At 34.9% G+C, this 27,887-nt stretch overlaps 1 protein-coding gene across 1 annotated transcript; it reads left to right on the forward strand.

The window, feature by feature from the left end:
- The first annotated feature begins 3,443 nt into the window (after window positions 1–3,443).
- On the forward strand, window positions 3,444–27,667 carry LOC126738776 (membrane-bound alkaline phosphatase-like). Its single transcript, XM_050444223.1, has 10 exons — window positions 3,444–3,609; window positions 3,659–3,799; window positions 17,810–17,943; window positions 17,995–18,229; window positions 23,390–23,530; window positions 23,585–23,773; window positions 23,825–23,962; window positions 26,938–27,072; window positions 27,224–27,397; window positions 27,448–27,667. The coding sequence occupies exons 1-10, from the start codon at window positions 3,519–3,521 to the stop codon at window positions 27,651–27,653; spliced, it is 1,584 nt and encodes a 527-aa protein (XP_050300180.1). The 5' UTR covers window positions 3,444–3,518; the 3' UTR covers window positions 27,654–27,667.
- Window positions 27,668–27,887: the final 220 nt, after the last annotated feature.

Below are 27,887 nucleotides of genomic sequence, written 5' to 3' on the forward strand. Positions count from 1 at the left end.
CTTGGCACGCCAAAATTTTCTAAAACACTATCAACAAAATTTATAAGTGGGCGCACTCTAGTTAAAGGAACTGCTTTCACGAAGACAAACTTGGTAAAAAGCTTCAATTAGAACAATTAAATACATATTTTTCAATTTTGATTTTACAAATGGCCCCAAATGGTCGATATGAAGGGTATCGAACGGTTCCTGGATTTTTTCTATTGGATGAAGAAATCCAGCTTGTTTACCTCCAGGTTGTTTGTTATACAAACAAGCTAAACAATAAGAAATAAACTTTTTTACATATCGTCTCATGCCAGGAAACCAATAAAGTTTGGGCACAGCTAATAGCGTTTTGTTTTCCGGTAAATGTCCATGACCGTCATGAAAATGTAGAAGTATTTGTCTTCTTGCAGCTTTAGGAACAAACCATTTTTCTCCTTTTAAAGTTATTTTGTAAATTCGATTATTTTTAATACAATAATTCTTATGAATATCCTGGTCTTCCTTATCATTTAGTGGTCTATTAAGCATGTCAAATATAAATTTACACCGTTCGTCGGTCAACTGTGTATGTAATATCCAATCGTTATCGCTAACGTTTACTGCTGAAACATTAATATTTGCTGAAGTTGAACACATAGATTCGACTGGATTTTACTCAAAGCATCTGCATGTCCCATTTTTGTCCCGGGTCTATATTCAACGGTAAACGTAAATTCCTGGATACTTAATCACCATCTGCCAATTCTTGGGATTAAATCTCTCTTACCTAACGTTGACCTGATGGCATTGCAATCTGTCACAACTTTAAACTCTGCTCCAATTAGATAATATATATTCGAAAATGTTTTAATGAGTCGACAGTGGCCATTGTTTCTAACTCATATGAGTGGTACATTTGTTCCTGTTTACTGGTTTGTCGGGAATAGTAAAGGATCGGCTTAATAGAAGTATATTGTTGCTGCTGCATCAAAATTCCTGCTATGCTCCATTTTGAAGCGTCCGTATGTACCTCGGTCTTTAGTAAGGGATCGTATAAAGACAGTAGGGGCCTAAAAACTAGCTTTTCTTTAAGGGAATCGAAAGCTCTACGTTGTTCAAGTCCCCAAGAAAATTTAACATTTTTTTTTTTTGAAGTCAAAGGTCTTGCGATCATAGCAAAGTCCTTAATATATATTTTCGGAAATAGCTTGATAACCCTAAGAACTGCCTTACAGAATGAAGATCGGTCGGAGTTGGAAAGAAGCGTACAGCTTCAGTTTTCTTAGTTCCTGGTTGAACACCATCTCGACATATTTCATGTCCAAGATATTCAACTTTTTCCATAAAAAAACAACATTTGGGTAAACGTGAGATGAGAGTAAAGTGAGCCCAGCCTCTTGCAAATTTATCAGAACGTCTCTTAAGTTGTTGATACCTATTTGAAAATCTTTGGAAGGAAGTAATACGTCATCCATATACGCTAGAGCCTTGCCATATCGTAGATTCCCTAAAACTTTTGAGACCGTTCTTAGAAATATTGCCGGTGCCCAAACGGGCCCAAACGGCACCCTCATAAACTCATAGTGACCATCTGGAGCCGTAAATGCAGTTTTTGGAATCGATGATTCTTCCATTGGTATTTGATGATAGCCACTGGCAAGATCCAGACTTGTAAAGAACTTACAGTCCTTTAGATGTTCCATAAAATCATCCACACGAGGCAATGGAGATTTATCCTTAACAGTTTTTGCATTTAATGCTCGGTAATCTACGCACATGCGCATTTCACCGTTTTTCTTTTTCACAAGAAGGATTGGGCTCGAATATGGGGAATCAGATTCCCGCACTATTTCATCAGGAATTAAATTTTCTACAATACCTCTTACAACTTTTCGTTCATTGTAAGATAAGCAGTATGGTCTATACACTACAGGATTTTCATCATTCTCTTGAAGTATGTGGCTTTACACTTAAAACAAATGAATTACTTTTGTGAATACTTCTGTCTTCAAAACTATAAACACATCGAGCAATAATGGTTTTTGTACATACTAGCAGATCTTTTCCTGACAGATTTTCCACAGTCACGTAACCATCTTCCCCCTTTGTTACACATTCATTTACATAGTGCTCTTGGTCTGGTACTGGTCCTAAGCCACCTCGAATATACTTTCGTAAATGGCACCACGGGAAGTGACAGCCACCAAAGCAATACTTTGCGCAGGAATCACTGTTTCGTTCTTGGCCCATAAAGGTATTTTCCTAGCAGGGAGACCAAGAACTTTTTGCAAGTACATATTAGCTGGCACAATCCTAACTTTTTTCCCAGACACTATCGTAAGAAATCCAGGTTGGTTAAGGAAAGTCTGGCCAATCATAACGGGTACGTCTTGGGAAGTATCTGACACTCAAGGCGTCAACATTTCCTTCGGCCAAATCGATTTTGACCGATCCTTTTGTTTCACCTATCACATTGATAATTGCACCACCATACCCTGTTATGGTCATTGAACTCGGGGTAAATCGTAGATCTAGTTTGTCTGCATCTGTTTTTCTTATTAAAACAGCTCCACATCCTGAATCTATGAATGTTTTAATACATTTTCCGTAACAATGTAACCATCAAAATAATAGTTTTTATTATAATCGGCCTCTGGAACTACCGATTCTACTACTTGACTCTTCAATGGCTTCCTACGGCAATCCTTGGCTAAATGACCTAAACGCTTGCAAATTCCGCATTCTATTTTGGGTTTTGTGCATGACTTTGATTTTGATTGTCAATAGCGATCCACGATGGTGTAAACTTATGTTATTTATGTTAAGTGTGAGTCAGTGTGTGGCTTTTGTATTTAGATAGGTCTGATGATGCCCTTATGCGGCGAAACGCGTAACCTTTAATAGACGCTTGATTTATGAGACTTAGACTTTGAGTTTACTTTCTCCCTCCTTTGGTCATATACTTAAGTCTCTTTGAGAGTTACGGATGATTATTTTGAATTACATAAATTATTATCTGCAAGCATTTTTATCTATAGGTAGTAGAAGTTCTGAAACATATTTATAATAAAAAGAATGATACTAAATGAATTTGAAACTTGACACGGAATTTCATTGACATACCAGATCTATACCATAATTGGTAATACTTAAACCATTTTTTAGGAAAGCAATATTCAAAACAAAAGTGGATCATTAATTTCAAGAAGAGCAATTGGAGAGAAGAAAAATAATTCTGCTTCAAAAAAATTATAAATCATTCAAAATATTTCCTCTTAGATAATAATAATAAAAGAAACTTATCTGGAACTGAAAAAAAAACATTTAAAATTAAAGAAATCCAGCAAGGTCAAGGATCGATAATTAACATGCAGAGCAAACCTATACAACATTAAATTAATTTAATTTATTGTAACAAGCGTTTAGTTGACCTTATAAATATGCACCTAAGGGGGAGAAGTAATCACTTTACTTTATATTAAAGATATACTAGTTATTTGCTACATTTATTGCAAGTACACCAACTTCAATAATCGCGCTTAATAGTGACAATGGCTCATACATTTTTTGTAACTCTTATCTTATTATTCTTAGTGAGTGCCCTGTGTAAACCTTCTGCGCATAAAAAAACTGAAGAAGAAGGTAAGAAGAACCATTTGTAATTCCAATAAATCTAATATACGAATTTTAGATGACGAAATTCATCCTTTCCAAAATAAATTTGTGAGGAATAAGAGTGACGAAGAAGTCCTCAGGGAGCAAACGCAAGACTATTGGAAGAATAACGCCATAAAGAGCATAAGAGAAAAATTTAAATACAAACATAATTTTCGTAAGTATATAATAGATAAAAGAATATAAGTTTTTGCACCTGCTAAAGTAATAACAAAGTAATTTTTATAACATAATTCTCTTCTGGTATGTCGCAACCTCTAAGGTTAATAATTATTGTCGATACTTTTATGGCCAAGAACGTGAATTTACGAGTTAATAAAATTTAATGAAGCTTGAACGATTTCTTGGGCAGTTTTTTTTATTATTAAATTTATTTATTCATCTTTTGATTTGCACGATTTCTTTTTGTTTTGAAACTATTTCGTCAATTTTTGCTAGTTCCTTCATAACTTGAAAACCACTGAACAATTCCCATGTTTTTCTAAAAATATTTATTAAGGGGTTCCTAAGGATAATTTTGAGGGCTAACACGTGACTCTAGAATAAAAGTTTTCATAGTTAGAGCAGTTTTGGTTAGGGCATTTTTTTCATCAAACTTTCAGTATTCTTGGGAATAATTTTATAAAATAATTGGATGAATCCTAAAAGAATTTTAGTCAAAGAAAGAGCACAAAGCATAAGCAAGAACGGTTTTTTTGTACCTCAGAAACTTTCTGACTTAAGGGCAATTTTGGCCACCAAGATGCCAAATTTGAGGTTTTCAAACGCATTATGCAACTTCAAGATTTTTATTTATCAGTAGACTTCTTCTTCTTATGTTTCCAGGAGATTTTAAGGTCTGTAATTCAGTTATCCTATGAGACAGAGTTGAGGCTATCTTTCCATTCCTTAAGTGTTCTTCCAAGTGGCTATTTTTCCGTCTTTAGTGATGTAATTTTCCCTTTGTCAATTCTGTCTACGTGGTCATACTAATATCTTCTTCTTTTCCTCCCCCATCTCATTATTCAATCTTGCATGCTTCTCTTATGTCGCTGTTTTTAAATGTCTTTCCTGCGATGGTTTCTAAGGTCCAGAATTACCGCATTATTCGCATAGCAGACCATTGGTTTGTTATTAAGTTTGTTCATCCCCTGTTCATTCTTATACCGGGTGGCGCATCGAAAACGAAATAGAGCCAATTACGGGCAGTCCATTAACTTTAAAAAAAAACGCTCGGACCCGTCGATTTTATATTCGAGGGGGACACTTAATAATCACAAAATCACTTTCCCACCTACAACCCCCTAAGCGGGGCTGGCACTACCCCTAAAATCTTAAATAGGAAGGGGGGTCGAGTGATACCTCATTGGAAAGGTCTTTTAATTCTCTTTACAAGGGTACTTGGTTTGACGCAATTTAAGGAAGTACTTTTCACAATTTTCGCATTTAAACCTTAAAAGGTAATTTTCAATATTTTTACTTTATCATAGACTACTAAAGGTATTTTTAAGAAAAACAATGCCATGAAGTAGGACAAAACCATCAAGTATTATGAAATTATGAGACAAAAAATGAGATAGCTCTATCATATTACAGAATATTTTGACCTTAAGTCTAGACATTTAAAAAATTATCGCAAAAATACATTTAAAAAGAATTTGCAGTTTTAAGTTCACTATCTCAATCACAGATCACGTTGGTATTAATATGAATTTATTTACGACAGGTAATAAATATCATTAGAATAATACGGATGAACTAGAGAACGGGTCAGCCAAAAAATTTTAAAAATATTTGTAAAATTTTCTTGTTGACCAAAACTAAAAATTGAATTATTCTCAATTTATTCTAAATGTAGTACGCTGTTAAAAAGGTGATTTATAGTGCGGGACTTACTGTTTTTTTTTAGGTAATACCTATTTTTAAAAATAAAAATAGTGCATACAACGGCAGAAAAAGTTGAAATAATTGAATTATTTTTTGGAAATAATCAATGTGCTAATAGAACGGCGGAATTATTTAATGAGCGACATGAAAACAGCAAGGTGCAGCGAAAGTATGTATTGGAGCTTGTTTCCAAATTTCGAGAAACTGGATCAGTGGCGAATCGCAAACGCAATATTGAAAATCCCGTAAGGAATGAAGGTATGGAAGTGGCTGTACTAGGGCATATTAATGTAGATCCTACATTAAGTACCCGTCAATTGAAAACTCACACGTCACACGTCACAGGTATTAGTCGACGTAGTATCCAAAGAACTCTAAAAGCTCATAAGTTTCATCTGTACAAAATACATCTTGTGCAAGAGCTGAATGAAGATGATTTCGATCGGCGATCACAATTTAGTGAAATTATGAGTGAACGAATTATTAATGACCCAAATTTTTTGTTTAATACGTGTTTCTCTGATGAAAGCTCTTTTTTCCTGAATGGCTTGGTCAATCGTCATAGCTGCCGATATTGGTTTGACAATAATCCTAGAGTGTATCGTGAGGTACACACCCAATACCCACAAAAGTTAAATGTCTGGGCTGGTATCTTTGGTGATAATTTATTTGGTCAATTTTTTTACCTGGAAATCTGACAGGTGAAATGTACTTAGAGCTATTTCAAAAGGCCATTGATCCGGCATTGACAGCTATAATTGAAACTCAAAATGACAGATACTATGAGGATAGATTGATGTTTCAGCAGGTTGGTGCCCCACCACATTATACGTTATTCGTGCGAGAATATTTGGATCGGACGTTTCCAGGACGATGGATTGGAAGAAGAGGTGCTATTGAATGGCCTCTATCGCGGAATTTATTACCTCTAGACTTTTTTTTTTGGGGTCACTTAAAAAGCAAAGTTTATGAGACTGAACCCACTTCGTTAGAAGATTTACAAGGCAGAATTGTAAATGACTGTCTTTAAATCACGCCTGAAGTATTGCAGAACGTGCGACAACGCTTTGAGCAAAATCTTTTTTATTGTATGGAGAATGGAGGTGGCCATTTTGAACATTTATTATAAGCTAACACTTAAGCAAATTCTTTTTAAATGTATTTTTGCGATAATTTTTTGAATGACTAGACTTAAACTCAAAATATTCTGTAATATGATAGGGCTATATCATTTTTTGTCTCATAATTTAATAATACTTGATGGTTTTGTCCTACTGCCTGGCATTGTTTTTCTTAAAAGTACCTTTAGTAGTCTATGATAAAGTAAAAATATTTGAAAATTGCCTTTTAAGGTTTAAATGCGAACATTTTAAAAAGTACTTACTTTAATTGCGTCAAACCAAATACCCTTGTAAAGAGAATTAAAAGACCTTTTCAATGGGGTATCACTCGACCCCCCTTTCCATTTAAGATTTTAGGGGTAGTGCCACCCCCGCTTAGGGGGTTGTAGGTGGGAAAGTTATTTTGTGATTATTAAGTGTCCCCCTCGAAAATAAAATCGACGGGTCCGCGCGTTTTTTTAAAAAGTTAATGGACTGTCCGTAATTGGCTGTGTTTCGTTTTCGATGCGCCACCCGGTATAATCTCGTCCATGACGAGGTAATTTTGTTTCTAGCTCTTTACCTCCATATTTTATGAGCTCTTTAGGGATGTCATCTACTTCCGAAGCTTTTCTATTTTTCAGATTTTTAATCTTCACACTAACACTCTCCTCTGTAACCATTAATCTATTCATTATCTCTTCCTCTGTCTCCTGTGAATAGGGTTTTACCATATTATCAGTCTTCTCATATAATAGGTTTCTAGACTATGTTTCTCATTTGTTCAGAGTCAGAGGAAACCCTTTTAGGCCGGATGTATTCGCTTACGGGTTTCTCTCTGTTTTGGAGCACCTTCCAAACTTTCCTCTGCGCTCCATAAAGATCGTGATTCATGTCTGATGTGGAGAAGTATTCTTTATTGATTCTTTTAATTGCCGTGTTGACTTTATCTCTTGTTTATTTATAGTTATTGCAGTTTTCCTCTGTTAGTGTACTTTTACATTATAAGTAGCTCTCCTTTTTTTCCGCTGTGTAAACCAAGGCTTCATTTTGTTTGGCGAGTTTAAGTTTGTATGAATCTCTTAATTATGTTACAGCTGTCTTTCACCTCGACTGTTATGTTTCCCGATGTGAGTTTTCCACTTACCCTGCTTTCATATAGATATTCGGTCAGTGGCTTCCCTTAGAATATTGAATGTTTAGAATAAGCTTAGCTGCAAACCATAGGCAAGGTGTTTCAATTCACCATCTCTCACACGTTGTTGTCAAATCCATTTTTCAATTTTCCATACAATATATAATATTTTTTTTATCGATTGAATTTTTTTTATATTTTTTATATTTTGTAACACCTAAAAATATATTCTTTTAAATATTCTTTTATTTGCTGACCAATAATCTATACTTTGAGATTAATCAAAAAACTTTTCAGAATAAAAGAATATTCTTGACAAAGAAGTTGATGAAAAAAAAAACAACTAGGCAACGTAGAAAAATTCGTATGTTGTCTACAATGCAAGTATCCAATATTGCCACTTGTGTTTTTTTTAGATATTTTTGAATGTGAAGCTAGCGTCCAATCCATATCCAGCAAACAAAATCGATGTTATACTATGACAGTAATCTATTTGTAGTCCGCGCCCGCTGTTATTTAATCGAAATAATGCCCGTATCTCCTATAGTTCCTAAGGAATTTTAAAAATTTTAACGTTTTATAAACGTCCCATTTCTTTTTCTTCGTCTTTGACACGTTATTAGCGCCAGGTGCTACTGTCAAAATATGAATTTTTCGTGTTATTTTGTCTTGGCTTGGCCGTAGATATAATTCTAGAAAGAAAGCAAAAAATTGGACAAGCTAAAAACTATGAAAAATGGTGGCATTTTATATGACATATCAGATACTTGACAGTCCGGTAGTCGAGAAGATATATTGGTTTTTTTTCCGCCATCTATATGTCGAGGACTATAAGCTTTTTCAGTGTTAGGTTATATAGTGTTAGGTGCTAAAGGGGCGGTATTATAAATATTTTTCAACAGTTAACTTTAACCATCAAGTTACCCTTAGGGCCGGTATTATAAAACTATTTTGACAGATACCTTAAAGCTAACTTGTGGAATAGCGTCATATGTCATCGTTAACTTCAAAAAGTAGAAGTTAACTTTGTCGGGTGGATGGGTTATCACTTAAAGTTAACTTTATAAAAAATTCTGGGTTTTGACATATTTTTTGTCAATAATTTTGAATATAACCTAACATTGAGAAATTTTCTATTCCTCGACATGTAGACGGCGCCGGCGGTAAAAACACGACTCTCAAGCATGATATAAAAAGCCGCAATTTTTCGTAGTTCTTTAGCTTTTAGAGGCTTTCTTTCTAGAAGTGTATCTACGACCAAGTCAAGTCAAATTAAAAGACGAAAAATTCATCTTTTGACAGTAGCACTTGGCCCTAATAATGTCTCAAAGACGAAGAAGAAGAAACGAGACGTTTATAAAACTGACAGTTTATTGCTGAGGGTAACTTAGCGGTTAAAGTTAACTTTTGAAAAATATTTATTATATCGGCCCTTAGCAATAAAATGTCAGTTTTATAAACGTCCCATTCCTTCTTCTTTGTCTTTGAGATGTTATTAGGACCATTAACTGTCAAAAGATGATTTTTTTGTGTTTTTATTTTGGCTTGGCTTGGCCGTAGACTTCTATAAAGAAAGCCTCTACAAGCTAAAGAACTACGAAAAATGGCCGGTAGTCTCGAGATAATTTTGTTTTTTTTAGCCGCCTCTATATGTCGAGGAATAGAAGCTTTTACAGAGTTAGATTATATTCAAAATTATTCACCGAATATATGTCAAAAGCCAAGATTTTCTTATAAAGTTAACTTTAACTGATACCCCATCAACCCGATAAAGTTAATTTCTACATTTTGAAGTTTTTTGAAGAACTGTGACATGTAAAATTATTCCACAAGTTTTTACTTTAAGTTATCTGTCAAAATAGTTTTGTAATACCGGCCCTTAAGGCTGCCTGAATTGGGCTGAATGAATCTGAAGTAAGATAATTTTCACATGCATATAGAATTGATTATTTCTCAGATTTTCATGGTTTTAATGCTTAAGAATCTGAACCCAATACCCAAGTATTAAACATATTGAGCGCCTGTTAAAAAACCAGACCATCGGTATCTTTTGCTGTCCATAGATTTCCAACACAACAGCTTCTTATAATTATTTCTTACTTTTGTTGTTAACATTTGCACTTGATCATTTTCACAAAAAAGTTTATGTATGCAAATGCATTATCGCCAATATCTACGAGGGCGGGTCAATAAGTCCGTGACTTTTTGGATAAAAGACAGGTTTTTATATAAAAAGTTATTTTATTTTTCAACATAGTCTTCTTTGAGTTCTATACACTAAGTTCAACGTTTCTCCAATTTTTTTATCCCTTCGGAAAAATATGATTTGTCGAGATCATCAAAATAGGCATTTGTTTGAGAGATGATTTCGTCGTTGGAGTCAAATCTCTTTCCGCCGAGCCATTTCTTTAAGTTTGGGAATAGGAAATAGTCACTGGGGGCTAAATCTGGAGAATAGGGCGGATGAGGAAGTAATTCAGAACCTAATTCATGGAATTTTGCCATGGAAACTGCACATGTGTGGACCCTTGCATTGTCCTGGTGGAAAAGAACTTTTTTTTGGCCAATTGTGGTCTTATTTTTCAGTTCCTCATTGAATCTATCCAATAAGTTGGTATAATGTTCTCCATTGATTGTTTTCCCCTTTTGAAGATAGTCAATGTGGATTATACCGCGTGCATCCCAAAAAACGGTCGCCATGACTTTATTGGCTGACAAACCCACCTTTGCCTTCTTGGGCGCCGATTCACCCGAGAAATCCACTGTTTTGACTGCTGTTTGGTCTCTGGCGTGTTGTGGTGGCTCCACGTTTCGTCCACGGTGACGAAACGACGCAAAAATTCGTCCATATTGCGGTTGAGTAACGCCAAACACTGCTGGGAAATTGTCACACGGTTGCGTTTGTGGTCGATTGTGAGCAAACGCGGCACCCATCTTGTGGAAAGCTTTCTCATACCTAAATGATCATTCAAAATTGAAACTACTGAACCATGTGAGATGCCTATGGCTTCCACAATCTCTCTCACTTTCAATCTCCGATCGGCTAAAAACATATCGTGAATTTTTTCGATTGTTTTGGATGTAGAGACCTCGACTGGGCGTCCAGAACGTTCGGCATCTTCCGTACTTGTACGGCCACATCGAAATTCAGTAAACCACTTCTTTATCATGGAAATGGATGATGCAGGGTCCCCATAATATTTATCAAGCTTAGCCTTGGTTTGAGTGATGGTTTTTTTCCGTAAAAATAATGCTTAATGAGCACACAAAATTCACTTTTTTCCATTTTCTTCTCAAAACGAGTGGTAGTCTGCTATCAACAGCTGTCAAACACAAACTAAATGACGCAGCTTATTCAAATTTTGACAGGCGTCAACTGACAGTTCTCTGTTGACAGGAGCAGAGTTGCCATTTCCATTAAAGGGCGGGAAATTCAAAAAGTAACGGACTTATTGACCCACCCTCGTATATTCGATTCAACGTTTTTACTGTTTATATCTCGGTTCTTTTACAATATAATTCATTGCATTTTTATAAATTTTTCTGTATCCCATATGTCGCTACTGACAAACCCAAATGAAAACTGCTGACACGCAACACACTGAACTAAACACCTTTGTGCGAAATATGCGAACAGATCAATTTTGTTAAGATTTTTATGTCATAATTTGATGATTTACCTGTAGCCTCAGTAAAAGCGGTAGTTTAAGGAGTTTTTCATTCTTAGCGCCATCTAAATGTCGAGGAGTAGAAGCTTTTTTTTAGTGTTTCGTACATCGCCTAAGAATATTTTCAGGCGAAATTTGGAGCATTGCTGTTCTGTGTAGAAATTTGGCAATTTAAAGAATCTAATTTAGTTTCTGCAAATTACAACAATTTTATTATATCATTTTCTTTTGGAATACTTACATTTTATCGTTACAATCATTACAATTACTTACATGGAATACTAAGTATGTTTATCAACAAAATATCCCCTGTGTAGATGTTGCGCTTAATCCAAAATTCACCACGTATTCAATATTCACCGTTATCCAATGATTCTATGTTATGCTTCTTAATCATTATTCGTCTTTTCTTTTTTCTTCGATGCCTCTCTATGACGAACTTTCTGAGAACTAAGTTGTGATCTATGCCGGTGTTAGCAGTAAAAATATGTTTTTAATATTTTATTTTAAACATCTCTTATGTCTTGTATTTGATTCGGAGTGGTATTTCTATTTGTTATTAAATAACGGATGATTGATTTCTGACCTCTGGTGTTGCAAACAAGGTATTTTCTTTGTTTAACTCCGGGAATCGCCTGAAACGATTCTAGCATTTCCCAATCGTTTTTAGAATTACTTTTCCATTGTGGTTTATTTAGTCAATGATGTTTTGTAGCTTCTCATAAGAACTCTGATTCCTCTATTGGTTTGGACATGTCCAGGACGTAGATACTTACCAAAGGCAGTGAGGCTTTGGGGAAATTAGTCGACGTTTTCTTTTATATCAGTGCATCTTTCGTGCAAAAGAATACTGACCCCCGAGTGGCCTCATTCTGGTTTCGGTTCTCACTACAAAGCATGATATAGTTTTTATACTTTGTCGTGCTCTGACATTTATGTTTTGTCTCGGATAGTCCGCATATACAGGGTGTTCATTTGAAAACTTCCCACCATGGATTTATCGAAAACCACTGTTTAAAAAAAAACGCCGAAATACGTCAAAGGGTTTGTCAAGGGGAACAACTCCCGTGGCATGATATATATTATACTTATAATATTAGTGAAAAAATTGCAATACTAAAAAATAATATTACTTACTTAATTAATAAATATGCACCTTTTAAAACTAAAATATTACAAGAGAAACCTTTTACTCCCTGGATCACGAGCAATATAAAATTTTTAATGAAACTTAGAGATAAGGCACGTCACAAATATTTAAAACAGAAAGCTCCTGGGAATTTAAATTACTACAGACAGCTTCGAAATTTCACTAAACATGCCATAAGTAGAGAGAAAGCGGCATATTTCAAACAATTTTCCTTAAAAAAAGGTAAAGATTTTTGGAATACCGCTAAAAAACTTAATTTTACAAAAACTAAAACCAATCCTTTACCAGAAACACTAAATAATGCAGTTGACCTAAACTCATTTTTTTCTAACTCCGTGGCTTTTACAAAATCAACCTCAAATGAAAAAATTGACTTCTACAAAAATAATTAACTAAATGTTAATCAGGAAGAGTTTTATATCAATTTAATTGATGAGGAAAAAACTGCGAATATTATAAAAAACATTGGAAGTAATGCAATGGGAGTTGATGAAATTTGTATTAAAGATTTAAATATATGTCTTCCTTATTGTTTAGAGGCTTTAGTTAATATTATTAATAGTTGTATTTTGCAGAAAATTTATCCTAGTGAATGGAAACAAGCTATTCTTATTCCTTTACCTAAAATTTCCTCCCCTGAAGAACTTAAAGACATAAGACCAATAAGCATTTTACCAGTTATATCAAAAATATTAGAACGTCACATTTATAATGAACTCTCTAAATATTTATATAAGTTTAAAATAATTCCTGATTGTCAGTCGGGATTTCGAAAATCTTTTAGTACTACAACAAGTCTCATAAGCCTTATTAATGATATTAGAATTAAAGAAGACAAAAAACAGATAACTTGCTTAACCCTACTTGATTTTAGTAAAGCATTCGACACCATTGATCATAAATTACTATTAGCTAAATTACACTATTTTGGGTTGTCTACAAATGCCATTATATTTTTCCAATCTTATCTTGAGAGTCTTGATTACCCGAACGCAGTGAGACCGCGTTCGGGTAATCAAAAAGTCAAATTATGAGTTCTCCAACTTCTTGCCTCTTACCATGGGTGTTCCACAAGGATCCATATTAGGACCGTTGCTGTTATCTCTATCTAGTGTCTTCAAAATTCAAAACTCCAACAGTATGCTGACGATTCCCAGGTATATATTGCTTTTGATACTCCAGGTCTGCATGAGGCGCAAAATAAAATAAATACTGATCTACAGAGCTTGGCCGTGTTTACTGAGAATCATAACTTAAAACTTAACGCATCAAAATCGTGTGTAATGTTTGTAACACATAACAAGAGTCAGGTGCAAGAGGTTTCAAACAGATTTAAAGTAGTTGTTAAAGGCGAGTCTGTTCCAGTTGTAACTGAAAAACGTAATTTAGGTGTAGTTATTGATTCAAATCTTAACTTTACTTCCCATATTAAAGTCAAACTTCAAGCCGCCTACATCAGATTAAAGGGCCTTTATCAGCATAAGAAAATGTTGCCTTCAAAAATAAAATATTGGCTGTGTGATACACTAGTTCTTTCATTACTTGACTATGGGGATATTGTATACGGCGATTCTTTAACTAAATACTTATCGAACAAAATACAAAAACTTCAGAATAGTTGCATGAGATATTCATTTAATATTGCCTCTAGAAACCGCATAACTCCATATTTAAATTCTAATTTAATTCTGAATATGAGCAATAGAAGGAAAGTCCATATGTTTAATTTAATTTATAAAATAATGAAAACCGGACAGCCTGCAAATTTAAGAAATTTATTTTTTAATCAAGATATTCCTTATAATACAAGAAATCCCCATTTGCTTAGAATTCCTTTACATAGAACAGCAACCTTTAAAAAATCTTTTTTATATATGGGCATTCGAATGTGGAATGAACTACCTATTTATATAAAGGAATGTTCGCCTAAAAAATTTATTATAAACTTAAAAAAATATCTCTTAAACACGCAAATTATGGTAACCTAATGTGACCGTATTTTATAAAATGCTATTTTAGTTTTAATTAATGTTCTGCACACCTGATCTTGCTAATTGCAAATATTTTCATTAAAATTAAATTCTCACTCGCCTGTTATCTACCCTTCGTGCTCGCCCCTATACCGTTCTCGCTCGTCTTTGGATTCTTTTGTTTTTTTTTTTGTTTTTCTTTTTGTCCAGCTTCATAGCCACTCGCTAGTTCATTGTAAAATGCATATATTGTCCCTTTTGATTTTGGTATGGACCTTATTGTAAATACATAATATTACGTTTTTTAGAAAATAGTTTATTTAGGAACACGGGTTGTACAGCACATGTACAAGTAATCTATGTACTTGCATGTGTATCGGTTTTTTTTTATAAAAATCGCGTTGCACTCCGATTACCAAACAAATTGTTGTAATTTTGAATTATTTGTATATTCATGGAATTTTGTTTCGTATATTCTGTAATAATGTTTAATAATTTTGAATGGTAATAAAAGTATTTTTTTTTTTTTTTTTTTTTTTTTTAACTTTCTAACCTAAAATTACTTCACCCCCTTTCACCTTCTGCCCCCCAGGGTCATCCCCTTAAAAATTTTAAATGGCAAGGAGTATCGAGTAATAGCTTGTTTAAAAGGACTTTCGAAGTCTTTTGTTTTGACGTTTGATTTTTTTAAATCGGTCGATTCGTTTTCGAGAAAATTAGAAAAATCTTTGTTTATCTTAATTTGTTCAGATAGTAAACAAAAACATGAAAATATCAGTTTTTATTTCAATAAGTGTTCAAAATGTTGCCCGTTTTTGGCTAAACAATGATATAGGCGATGTTCAAATTCCTGACGGACATTTTCAAAAACATGATGTGGGATATCATGACAGCTGTCGATGATGCGTTGACGAAGTTCATCCAAACTTTCAGGTTGGGGAGTAAACACAATAGATTTCAAATGGCCCCATAGAAAAAAGTCTAACGGTGTTATATCAGGAGATCTAGCAGGCCATTCTATAGGCCCCCTTCGCCCTATCCATTTATCTAGAAACTCGTCGTCTAGCCATTGCCGAACGGGAAGAACATAGTGAGGAGGAGCACCGTCTAGCTGGAAATATATTTGAGCCTCATCAAGTATAGGGTTTCCATCATCATCGATATGGTTTTCAATGGATTCAGTGATAAGCGGATTGATGGTATTTTCCAACATATCCAAATAAATGTCTCCATTTAAATTTCCGTTAAAAAATAATGGCCCAATCACTTTATTTCCTAAAATGCCTGCTCATACATTATTTTTTTGAGGGTACTGGGTATGCCCTTTTACAAATGCATAAGGATTTTTATTGCTGCAATATCTACAGTTATGCTTATTAACAAATCCATTTAGATAAAATGTGCAGTCATCGCTAAAGCAGATATTCTTTACATGAATAGTATTATCATTAATCGCTTCAGTCATTTTTTCACAAAACTCAACTAGTCTATCGAAATCATCTTCGGTTAACTCTTGCAATATTTTCATTTTGAATGGATGAAATATATGAAGTTTGGTAACTGTGTGAACAGAGCCTAATGAAATACCAGTGGAAGCAACAATTTTGCGTAATGAAGTATTAGGATTTATTTCAAAATGACCCAAAACTTCAACTTGAGCGGCTTCATCCAAAATTCGCCGATGATCCCGTTTTTTATTTGCAACAGATCCAGTTTCAGTAAATTTAGTAACAAGGTCCAAAACATACCTATGCAAAGTTATCTTCTCCGGATGTCTGGCGTTAAACGTGACGGCAGTTTGCCGAGCACATTGATTTTGGGCAACATAAATTAGATTGAATTTCCACTATTTCGGCTAGAGTGTGAACCATTTTGGAAGTAAAATCTTCAATTCAACAAATAAATTTTCACTATTCCAAGACTGTCACAAATGTAACTGACGGCAAAATAAATTCTTTATTTTCCTTGGCAACTATAAATAACTAAGCAGGTATAACAATAAATACAGTTCGCCCAGGATATATGCGTTGATGAAAAGAATGCGGAAAAAAATTCAGGTTGTTATTTAGTTTTTTCCACGTCTAATCTTTGGAATTGCTGTTGGTAGCTTCCGTTTTAAATTATATCCATTTATCTGGTAACTCGTCATCTAGCCATTGCCGAACGGGAAGAACATAGTGAGGAGGAGCGCCGTCTTGCTGGAAATATATTTCAGACGACGAGTTTCCAGATAAATGGATAAGGCGAAGAAGGCCTATAGAATGGCCTGCTAGATCTCCTGCTATAACGTCGTTAGACTTTTTTCTATGGGGCCATTTGAAATCTATTGTGTTTACTCCCCAACCTGAAAGTTTGGATGAACTTCGGCAACGCATCATGGACAGCTGTCATGATATCCGACATCATGTTTTTGAAAATGTGCGTCAGGAATTTGAACATCGCCTATATCATTGTTTGGCCAAAAACGGGCAACATTTTGAACACTTATTGAAATAAAAACTGATATTCTTTTGTTTTTGTTTTCTATCTGAACAAATTAAGATAAACAAAGATTTTTCTAATTTTCTCGAAAACGAATCGACCGATTTAAAAAAATCAAACGTCAAAACAAAAGACTTCGAAAGTCCTTTTAAACAAGCTATTACTCGATACCCCTTGCCATTTAAAATTTTTAAGGGGATGACCCTGGAAGGCAGAGGGTGAAAGGGGGTGAAGTAATTTTAGGTTAGAAAGTTGTCCCCCTTGACAAACCTTTTGACGTATTTCGGCGTTTTTTTAAACAGTGGTTTTCGATAAATCCGTGGTGTGAAGTTTTCAAATGAACACCCTGTATATATCCTGTGGTTGTTTATCTCCAGGAGTATTTTCTGATCCTTTCCGTTCCATGAGGTAATACTCCAGCAGACTATTCTAATAGTTTTCCTTAATTAGTTTCATAAGTGATCTGTCCATTTTTCGAAGCTGGGGTTTCTTCTCTGTGGGCCATAGGCGTTTTTTTACATATTGCTCTCTAGGTAGGGAGCTAACCTAGCCTCACCCTGCATACTTTATCGGTTGGGACCGGCAATAATCGCGGCAGAACTACTGAGTTCATCCTGATCGTCTATCATCAAAATAGAGGTATTCCTGAGATTTAGTTTGGGATTAGTGTCGAAACGTGGTCGTGAGTTAAGAATTTATATTTGGTAGTTTCAGATGGAAATTAAGGTCGTATTTATTATCAAAAACTCTCCTGGATTCACAGATATTTCAGAACACTTATAGAATAACTCTCTTAGATGAAGCCAAAAACGTGATCTTCTTCATGGGTGACGGGATGTCCATAGCAACCATAGCCGCCACCAGAGTTTACTTAGGAGGCGAAGAAACCTCTTTGGCATTTGAAAATTTTCCTATCACAGGACTTTCCAAGGTAACAATCCATATAACACCTTTCTCAATTTTTATTGAAACCCTTTTTAAGACTTACTGTGTCAACCACCAAACTCCTGACTCAGCATGTTCGGCTACAGCTTATCTGGGAGGCGTCAAGGCCAACCTGGGTACTATAGGGGTATCGGCTGGTGTGCAACTAAAGAATTGCACCGCCATGAAACTAAAGGAGAACAGGGTGGATTCTTTGGCGAAGAAGTTTCAAGATGCTGGAAGGCGTACTGGGTTTGTTACTAGTACCAGGGTCACACATGCTTCACCTGCTGGTAAGTTCAGTAAGCATTTTCCTACAACGTAAAAAATGTGAACAACTTTTTCCAATTTATATGGAAATATTAACTAGCAATAGTTATTTATGTAACAAATGATCGTTTTTTTTATGAATGGAAAAATCATTGAAAATTGCCATGAATAAAAAAAGAGGATTTTACATACGTGTACCATAAATTTTTTCTAGTACCGAAAAAAACAATTAAAAAAATCGAAAATTCTACATTACTTTACGCACTTGTGCGAAAAAAAACGACAAACAAATTTTTGACAAATTATAAATTAAATGCGAAATAAACGTTAAATTACTTTTTACATATTAGTACGTAAGAAGACTTTTTTCTATTACCCTGCGTAAAGTGCTCACTTTACACAGTTCCCAGGGTGTGCACGTACTAGTGCCTAAAAATGTCCTTTTACCCAAGTAATTTGACGTTTAATTTATAATTTGTCAACAAATGTTTTGACGTTTTTTTTTACCGTAAAGTCGTTTAAGTGCGTAAAGTAATTTTACATTTTTGATTTTTTTTATGTTTGCTTCGGTAATAGAAAAAATTTTCTATACATCGCATACGGGCTCATGCGACAGGTTTCCTACTCATCAAAAATGGATTTTACACACTTGTTACATAAATAACTATTTTAGGCATTAGTGAAGCTTTATAAATCCTGAGATACCGTGCATAAAGTAAGTACTTTACACACAGTAGTAGAAAAAGTTTTTTTTCCTTAAATCCCACTAAAACGAAGTTTTATTACAAAAACTCTAAAAATGCATTAGACCAGCTGAATAATGGCTGCCAGGTTCGAATGTGATTTTCCTTTGTGATTTTACAAAACATACTTGTCTTATGTCTTTGTTCCACTCGTTGCAGAAGATATATGGCCTGATAAATTGCAAAGTCGCTTTTAGGAATTTGACACTTTCAAACCCTACCAAAGGCCCAATAGAATCCATGAAGCTGCTTGAGTAGTATTCCATAAAAATTGACTGAAAACTGACTAAATTAATAACTTGGCTTGCCATCCTATTGTAAAGGCTTCCAGCTTTCCAAATATGTGCTTATATTACCTCTTTGTGTCGATGGTAAACCCAAAAAATCGAGTTAAAATCACCAAATCTTCACGTTTGTAATATCCATTTGGCACAACTAAAATAAAATTTTCAATGAGAAATGTCAGTATTTGGTGCGAAAATGTTCGCCCTTATAGGAATTTGGATTTGATTTTGTTTCTATTTTATTAAAATTCAAATAATATTTTAAGTTTAATTAGTGGCCGATTGTATTTATTCTGGCAATTACACAACAAAGTATTTTTTTGTTTAAAATACCACTAAAATAAAGTTTTACCATAAAAAGTCGAAAAATGCATTGGATTAGCTGAATAATCGCTAGCAGATTTCACTCCGATTTTTGCAATGCACACATGGTCTACAACATGTACCCGTCTTTGCTCCACTAATTGTATAAAGAATCTGGCCTAATAAACTGAAATATCCCGTTTGGAAATTTAAAAAAGTTATTTCATAAAAAAAGTGACTCAAAACTGACTTGAATTAATAACTAAGGGTTACCACTCTATTCTAAAAGCCAGCTTTCCAAATATGTGCTTGTCACCACTTTGTGGTTATGGTTTGCCTAAAAAAATCTTCAAAATTTTCGAATTTCTAATGAGCATTCGGTGAAAATAAAATTATTAATTCAATGGAAAATGTCAATATTTGGGGCAAAAATTTTAATTTCTGACTCCGCCGTTGTAGCAACTAGGCGGAAATAAATTTGATTTTGTTTATATTTTATTATTTTATTAAAATTCAAATAATACCGTAAAACCAGGTGACTTTGCTCCTCTTTTTGAAGATAAATTTAAAAATTGCTAAAATTATTACAAAATTACGAAATTTCTTTACTCTAGTTGCATTCTACATACAAGAAACATTTTAAAGAATTACTATTTTGAAGATTAGTGCGTAAAAATATCGAATATCTTGTTTTTTTTTTAGTTTGAAAAGTGGAGCAAACTCGCCCATAGCCCGGGGTTATTTTGCCCCACCCTAAATATGTAGGAAAAACTCTTACATTTTATACGTTGGAGCAAAGTTAACCTTATGTTTTATTTACTTTTCCCCGGCGAGTAAAAAGAGGGATGTAAAAATTTAAAAAAATTAAAGTTTTTGAGGTTTTTAATATAAGGGAATGCAAATGTTTCTTAAATATTACAAAAAATGTTAACACTTGAATAACGCATTGCAGTTTAATTACAAAATTAATGCAAAACTACTACTATAATAGGTAAGGCATTAGGTTAATAATTAAAGTATGGATTTAGTCACTATACCAGCAGGCGAGCTTAGGCACAGAGAAGATGCCTCTTTTTGTAACTTGTTTAGGGGGTTTAATAGATCCCCGAATATCAGACCATGAATAAGTAAGCTCGTCTGGCTTTGAGGGCCATTTCCACATCTTTAGCGACTTCTGCATAGATTTAATTCGGACATCCTCTCTGGTAAAGGAAACGATTTGCCCGGGGTAAAGTTGTCCTTCATAAACAAATACAACAAAACGCCCTACTTCCTTTACAACCATATCGAAATTATCTTTTTTTTGAGGGTCTATTCCTTCAACAAAATTTATAAACTCATTTTTGATTTCATGTTCTTTCTCAAGCTCTTAAGAAGAAAGAATAGAAAGTTTATATTATCTGATGAATCGTCATTAAAATGAAGTATTATTCCATTCTCAGCGCACACACTCTTGCCTGGAGGAATATTAATTTTTTTTCTACGATTATTTTTTGTAATCGTACACAAAGTTCTTCTTGTGTCCAGTATTTTAAGGAAAGAAGATTCTATCATACTTTTATTATGTAAGGTTGAAGGAATGCGAGTTACAACCTCCTCAATATTTAAAGAAAATATTCCGCATTTGCGAAAGCCGGAAAGCAAGTTATCTTTGATGGTTGGCTCAATCATATTCATCATTTTTGATAAGAGTGGAGGAAAATTTTGTTTCTGAATGTTTGTGTTTCTAATACCATCTTCAGTGCCTTTCCATTCTAATAATACTTTGCGCCAAGCTATTTTGATTGGACGAAAAAATGCCACATCCAAAGGCTGTGTAAGGTGGGTACTATTTGCCGGCAAACAAACTAAACTTACTTGATTTTGACGACACAATCTAAAGGAATGAACTGTCAAATGAGAAGAAAGGTTGTCACATATTAGCACTGTCTTTCCTTCTAATTTTTTCATTTTCGGCATCATTTGAAATTCGAGCCAGTCAGTAAATATGTTGCTATCAAACCAAACCGAAGAACTAGCATTATAGCGACATCCTTTTGGCCCATTTTCTGTCCATGTAGTCCGCATATTAGTAGCTCGATAAACCACATATGGTGGCAACAGTTCTCCAGCAGCATTTCCTGCGAACATGACAGATATTAATGTCTTCGAAGCATTTCGAATATATTCAGGGTATTTGGAACCTTTCTTGACAAGGACCCTTTTTTTCCCCGGATCTTCCGTAAGGTTTGTCTCATCAAAATTCCATATATTGGTTGAATGAACATCACGTAATTCACTCTCCAAATTATTGAAAAAGTTGCGTAGAACAGTTTCATCTACTGCCGCTTTTGCACGCTTTACATTCTCGGCAAAGCGTAAAGACAAATGGTGATGTCTTGCAATAAACGAATTTGCCCATTCAATGCCGGGTAAATTATTCTGGAAAATCTTCACATTTCTCCCACATCTGTCCAGATAATCCTTAATAATATGACGCAGCTCTTGAGTATCGACTGGAAAACCAAAGTCTCCCAAAGCAATAATAATGCACTCAACCAAATCCTCTTCCTCTTGTAAAGAAAAAACAGGTTGACCACCTGGTTTTCTATTATGTTTTTTCTTAAGTTTATTTAAAATCGTTCTTCTAGGTATATTGTACTTTTGTTCTGCTTTTCTGTGTGATAGTGCCCCTGATCTAACTTCAGCCAAGCATTCTTCCAATGTTTCTTTGGTATAGTCTGCATACCTTCTGGCCCCAGCTTTTCTTTGATATTTCCTAGGCATGCTGAAACAAAAAAAATAATTCATGACGCCGACCTTTAGTTTTTTTTTGATAAAAAACAAACAGAAGCTTTCTTCATTATTTATTTGAAATACTTTAGCCGGAGCAAAGTAACCCTAGACTTCTAGTTTGAGGTGGCTTTGCTCTGGTGAAAAGTAACCCCCAAAACTGCGAAATGTTGACAGTAAAACCGAAATTTGTTTTTCAAGAATTATTTACGACTATTAAATAGTTCTACTAGGTAAAAAATAATCACAAGGTAATTCAATATCAACTTTGCCATACTTACTTGTTACACCTAGAATAAAAACCAAAATTTATTGAGGTTAAATTATAACAAAATATTAAGCGTATCTTCCCTCTGCAGTTGACTAAACGGTACTAAAGGTATCCGTACTCCGTATAGCCAAATTGGTAATGTTGGATACACTCGCAGTTTGGGTGCGTTATATTTACACGTTTTTGAGCGGGAATTAAAATAAACTTTTTTTTTAAATGGAGCAAAGTCCCCACGGGGGTGGAAAAGTCACCCCGGTTTACGGTATTTAAAGTTTAATTAGGGGCCCCTATTCTTTTTATTTAGGCAATAACTCAACAAAGTATTTTTTTGTTTAAATCCCAAGAAAATACCAGTAAAATAAAGTTTTACCACAAAAACTCGAAAAAATATTGGATCAGCTGACTAATCGTCTTTGTTCCTCTCATTTTATAAGATACATGGTCTGATGAACTACCTGAAAGTCCCGAAGGTTGCCGAAACAACCGAAGGTTGCCACCGTATTTAAATGGCTTCGAGCTTTTCAAATATCTGCTTATCACTCCTTCGTGTTTATGGTTAACCGAAAAATTCGTGGAAAAATTACCGAACGATTACAATGACCATTCCCATTATAATGGCGAAATTTAAGTCAATTCAATGAGAAATGTCAATATTTGGCGCGAGAATTTGTGCGTTCTTGTAGCAAGTTAAAGAAAATCTTTTTTTATATGCTTAAAATTCAGTTAATATTTCAAGTTTAATTAGTGGCGCCTGTTGTATTTATTTAAATACCAGATAGTAATTTCTAAAAAAAAACAACAATATTTCAGCGATTTACGCCCACACATCGGAACGCCACTGGGAATCAGACAGTGACGTCGAAGAACTGGGCGGAGACCCAAAAAACTGCGAGGATATCGCTCACCAGCTGATTTTTGGTGAAACTGGACAAAACCTCAATGTTATCTTAGGTATTCACGCCCTAAATCACCATCGTTCACCATTTTAATTGAAAATCTCTTTAGGTGGTGGTAGGAAGAACTTCTTATCTAGAGATGCCACAGATGAAGAAGGTAACAGTGGTGCCAGATCTGATGGAATCAACTTGATCAACGAATGGAAGCATAGCAAAGCAGAAAAGAATCAATCATTCGAATATGTGTGGAACAAACAGCAGCTGTTGTCTGTAAAAAACGAAACTGAGTATCTCCTAGGTATCTTTTTTAATCTTGAAAAATCATAGTAATTTATAAGAGTTTTTCTAGGCTTATTTCATCCAGGCCATTTAAAATATAATAAGGACAGAGATGTGGATGTGCAACCTTCTTTGGAAGAGATGACCGAGGCTGCAATAAGGGTCTTAGATAAAGAGGGCTCTAGAGGGTACTTTTTGTTTGTAGAAGGTACTTACTAATTTTACCACTGCGGAACCGAATAATTGCCTAGTGTCACGTGAATATTCGACATAGGGGAGAGTGGGGCAAAGCGGAATGAGGGGCAAAGTGAAATTATACATATGGCAACGTCGCATTGATAAGTCATTGCCCAAAACACGTGGTAAATTAGCGGTTCATTTCAGTACGTCAAGCGGTAAACACTGCGCGTATGTGCTGTTTAGATTTTTGACCTTATGTGAAACTGGTGGATATTTGTTTATTTCTTAAAGTGATAAATTTGTGTTAAAATCTGGATTGTAATATTTTAACAAAAACTATAGCAGCTATTTTCAAGGTAGGACATATAACTAAGTGTACTAAATAATATAGATGGATCGAATCACAGTTGCTAAAAAAAAACAAACATTTACTAAAAAGATGCCAAATAGGGCAAAGTGAAAAATGTCAGAAGGGGCAAAGTGGAATGCATTCCACTTTGCCCCATTAGAAAAACAATATTTAAACTAGATTCATTCGAATGCATATGTTTATTTTTTATTCCTATATTTTTTAGAGGTCTGACAAAAATGGTTAGGAATTATGTCCGTAAATCCACACAACATGTTTGGGATGAGGAAGATATGGTCAACTCTATTACAACAGTTCGAGCAAATCGTTTGAGCTATGAGCAGGCAGCTCTTAGCTATAATGTGCCACAAACAACATTGTTTCGAAGAGCTAAAAAAACTGCGCGTCCGAGGAAGCTTCAAGAAAAAGTTTGGGCAGATTTACTCGTTGTTTTACACCACAACAAGAGCAACAGCTTGCGGAACACTGTCTGTTCATGGAGAGCAGATACTTTGGCTTAAGCATATCAGACTTAAGGCATCTCGCCTATCAGTTCGCTGTAAGGAACGGGATAAGCCATCCATTTAATAATGAGAAAGAAAAGGCGGGAAAAGATTGGGTTTTAGCCTTTTTAAAGCGGAACTCAAGGCTTTCTCTGCGAACTCCCGAAAAAACCTCAATCGCTAGAGCTACGGCCTTTAACCGGCATACCGTTTCTGCCTTTTTTAGCCTGCTCGTTGAACTATATGATCGCTTCAAATTCTCGCCAAGCCAAATTTATAATGTGGACGAGACAGGAATCACAACGGTTCCAAACAAACCGTCAAAAGTGATTGCGTCTAAAGGCAAAAAGCAAGTGGGAACACTTAGTTCAGCAGAAAGGGGGACGACAACTACGTCAGTCATTTGTTTTAATGCAGCAGGGAGATATATTCCCCCATTAATGATATTTCCAAGAGTAAGAGAAAATTTAGAATTATTAGAGGGGACACCGCCTGATATAAAACTTGTATGACATCCTTCAGGATGGATGAACACAGACATATTTTGCCCAACATGGTTCGATCACTTTTTACGACGTGTCAAACCAACTGCTGATCAACCAATCTTACTAATTCTTGATGGTCACGCAAGCCATACAAGAAATATTGCTTTACTTGAAACAGCTAGAAAAAATCATGTTCACATTATTTGCCTACCTCCACATACCAGCCATCGCCTTCAGCCACTTGACGTTTCGTTCATGTTTCCTCTCAGCACCTTTTACACGCAGGAATGTGAACTTTGGTTACGAAATCATCCTGGAAGACCAATAACAATACGACAAGTTAAACAATTGTTTGGGAAACCGTTCCTAAGGGCCTCAACTGCGCAGAATGCCATTAGCGGGTTTGCAAAAACAGGCATTTGGCCTGTTAATCCACATATTTTCTTTGACGAAGCCTTTGCAGCAAGTGAAACAACGAATAGGTAGGTATCAATTTTGACAGTTTATTTTATACCTAACATAAATTTGTTATTTTACAGACCTGCTCCGGAAAACGAAGACTCATCCGATGATAGTATTCCTCTTATATTGTTAAAAGGAACTGCTAAGCAAGGTGATAAAAAAACCATTCCTTCCTGCAGCAAAGATGTTGAACACGAAATACCATCATGTTCGTCAAAAATAGTAGCGGTACCAGCTCCCGATAAAGATTTTGTGTTAAAAATAACTGCAAAAGATAAAAAAGCTCTTCCTTCTTGCAGCAAGCGTGTAGGCAAAATGCCCCCATGTTTCCCAAAAGTAGTAGTGGAACCAGTCCCTTTGTTATCAATTAATTCTTGTTTATTAAATGTCTCTCCTTCCTGTTCTCCAGAAGTTCTAGAGGAGACAGGTCTATTGACTGAAAACCAAATTTGCAGTCCCCGTGACATTATACCGGTACCCCAGGTGCAGCAGACTACTAAACAAAAACCAACAACACGTAACAGAGGAAAAACTGCAGTGTTAACCGCAAGTCCGTATTATCATGAACTGCTAGAAAAAAACAGTCCAATTCCCATGAAGTTAGTTACTGTAAAAAAAAAGTTTTTGAAAGCAAAAAGAAAGACCCGGAATATCGTCAAAGTAAACGTAAAAGGGCAGAACACGTTTCTGCACAAGGTGTTCAAAATGATAATGATACAAGATGTATTTTTTGCGATGGTGAATTCCTTAAATCCAGTTCTGAAGAAAGCTGGATATCCTGCAGTCGCTGCGAAAGATGGGCTCATGAACAATTTACCGCCTATGATATACACTCTAAAAATGCTTTTATATGCGACTTTTGTGAATAAAATATATTGTTAACTTTTTTAACGCCTAAAAATGCTTTTATATACGACTTTTATTGATAAAATTGTCCATTTCACTTTGCCCCGTATAGTGTTCCACTTTACCCCTCCGAAGGGGCAAAGTGGAATGATTTTCTCTTTTTTTTTAATTTTTTTTTATAAAAACCGTTCACCTTAGATATATTTTATCACTGTCCGTTTTAAAGAAGAGTCTAAAATTTTGATTGACAGCATTTTTACACCTTCTTTTTAAATATTAAGATCGCCAACTAAAAAAAAAAGAAATATCATTCCGCTATGCCCCACTCTCCCCTATATTATATACTATTCTTGTTTAGGTGGTAGAATCGACACAGCCCATCATTACACTTTGGCCCATAAGGCCCTAGATGAAACAGCTGAATTCTCTAAAGCCATTAGTAGAGCCCTGGAGTTAACAAATGAAGCAGATACTCTTATTATTGTTACTGCTGGTAAGTCAATATCAAAAATGTAAATATTGTGAATATTTCTTATGGGTGATCGACAACATCATCTGGTGGGCGGATTGTTAAAAGATGCATCATCAAAAAACCCACAATAATTTATTCATTGACTTTTACTTTTAAAAGGTCGCATTTTTAGATCATGCTCATACGATGACCTACGCAGGGTATGCTGCTAGGGGCAGTGATGTATTTGGTTATGCCGGTATGGGCAGCGATAAGCATCCATATACCATCTTAAATTACGCCAATGGGCCTGGTTATAGGCCTAACTCAGATGAGAAAAGGTTTATACCTTCGCAGGAAGCTTTAAGTAAGTGGGTTTTTGCATGTGGGGCAATTTAACTTCTTCAACTTTTCTAGATGAAATCGGTTTTCAATGGCCAGCAACCGTTCCAAGAGAAAAGGAAACTCATGGGGCAGACGATGTTGCCATTTACGCGAAAGGTCCTTGGGATTTTATGTTTTCTGGAGTCATGGAGCAGAATATTATCCCATATTTGGTCACATTGGCATCGTGTATTAATCCCGATTTCCAATGTCACGAGATACGTCCTAAGTTGGCTTAAATATTGTTGTGGTTAAGTTGTAAGTTGTAGACTTAAATATTGTTGTGGTAGAAGACAGGCTGTGATACTTTTAAAGTTTAAATAAAATCAAAAAAGAAAAAATAATTTGCGATTTATTGAAAGGAACCAAAATAACGATGCTGTCTGTTTGTGTGGGTAATGAAGATAAAAAAAAAAATTAATATTAATTCGATAGATTTATAAAATTAAATCAGATGCTTTACTGTAAAAATA

Source organism: Anthonomus grandis, chromosome 1 (assembly GCF_022605725.1).
Source record: "Anthonomus grandis grandis chromosome 1, icAntGran1.3, whole genome shotgun sequence".
Taxonomy (NCBI): Eukaryota; Metazoa; Arthropoda; class Insecta; order Coleoptera; family Curculionidae; genus Anthonomus; species Anthonomus grandis.

What these genes read in the sequence shown, in the direction of transcription:
- LOC126738776 (XM_050444223.1), top strand. Translation starts at nt 3,519, where the DNA reads ATGGCTCATACATTTTTTGTAACTCTTATCTTATTATTCTTAGTGAGT. An exon ending in CACACATGCTTCACCTGCTG is followed by an intron (nt 18,230 to 23,389) that starts GTAAGTTCAGTA and finishes ACAATATTTCAG; the next exon opens with CGATTTACGCCCACACATCG. An exon ending in AAACCTCAATGTTATCTTAG is followed by an intron (nt 23,531 to 23,584) that starts GTATTCACGCCC and finishes AAATCTCTTTAG; the next exon opens with GTGGTGGTAGGAAGAACTTC.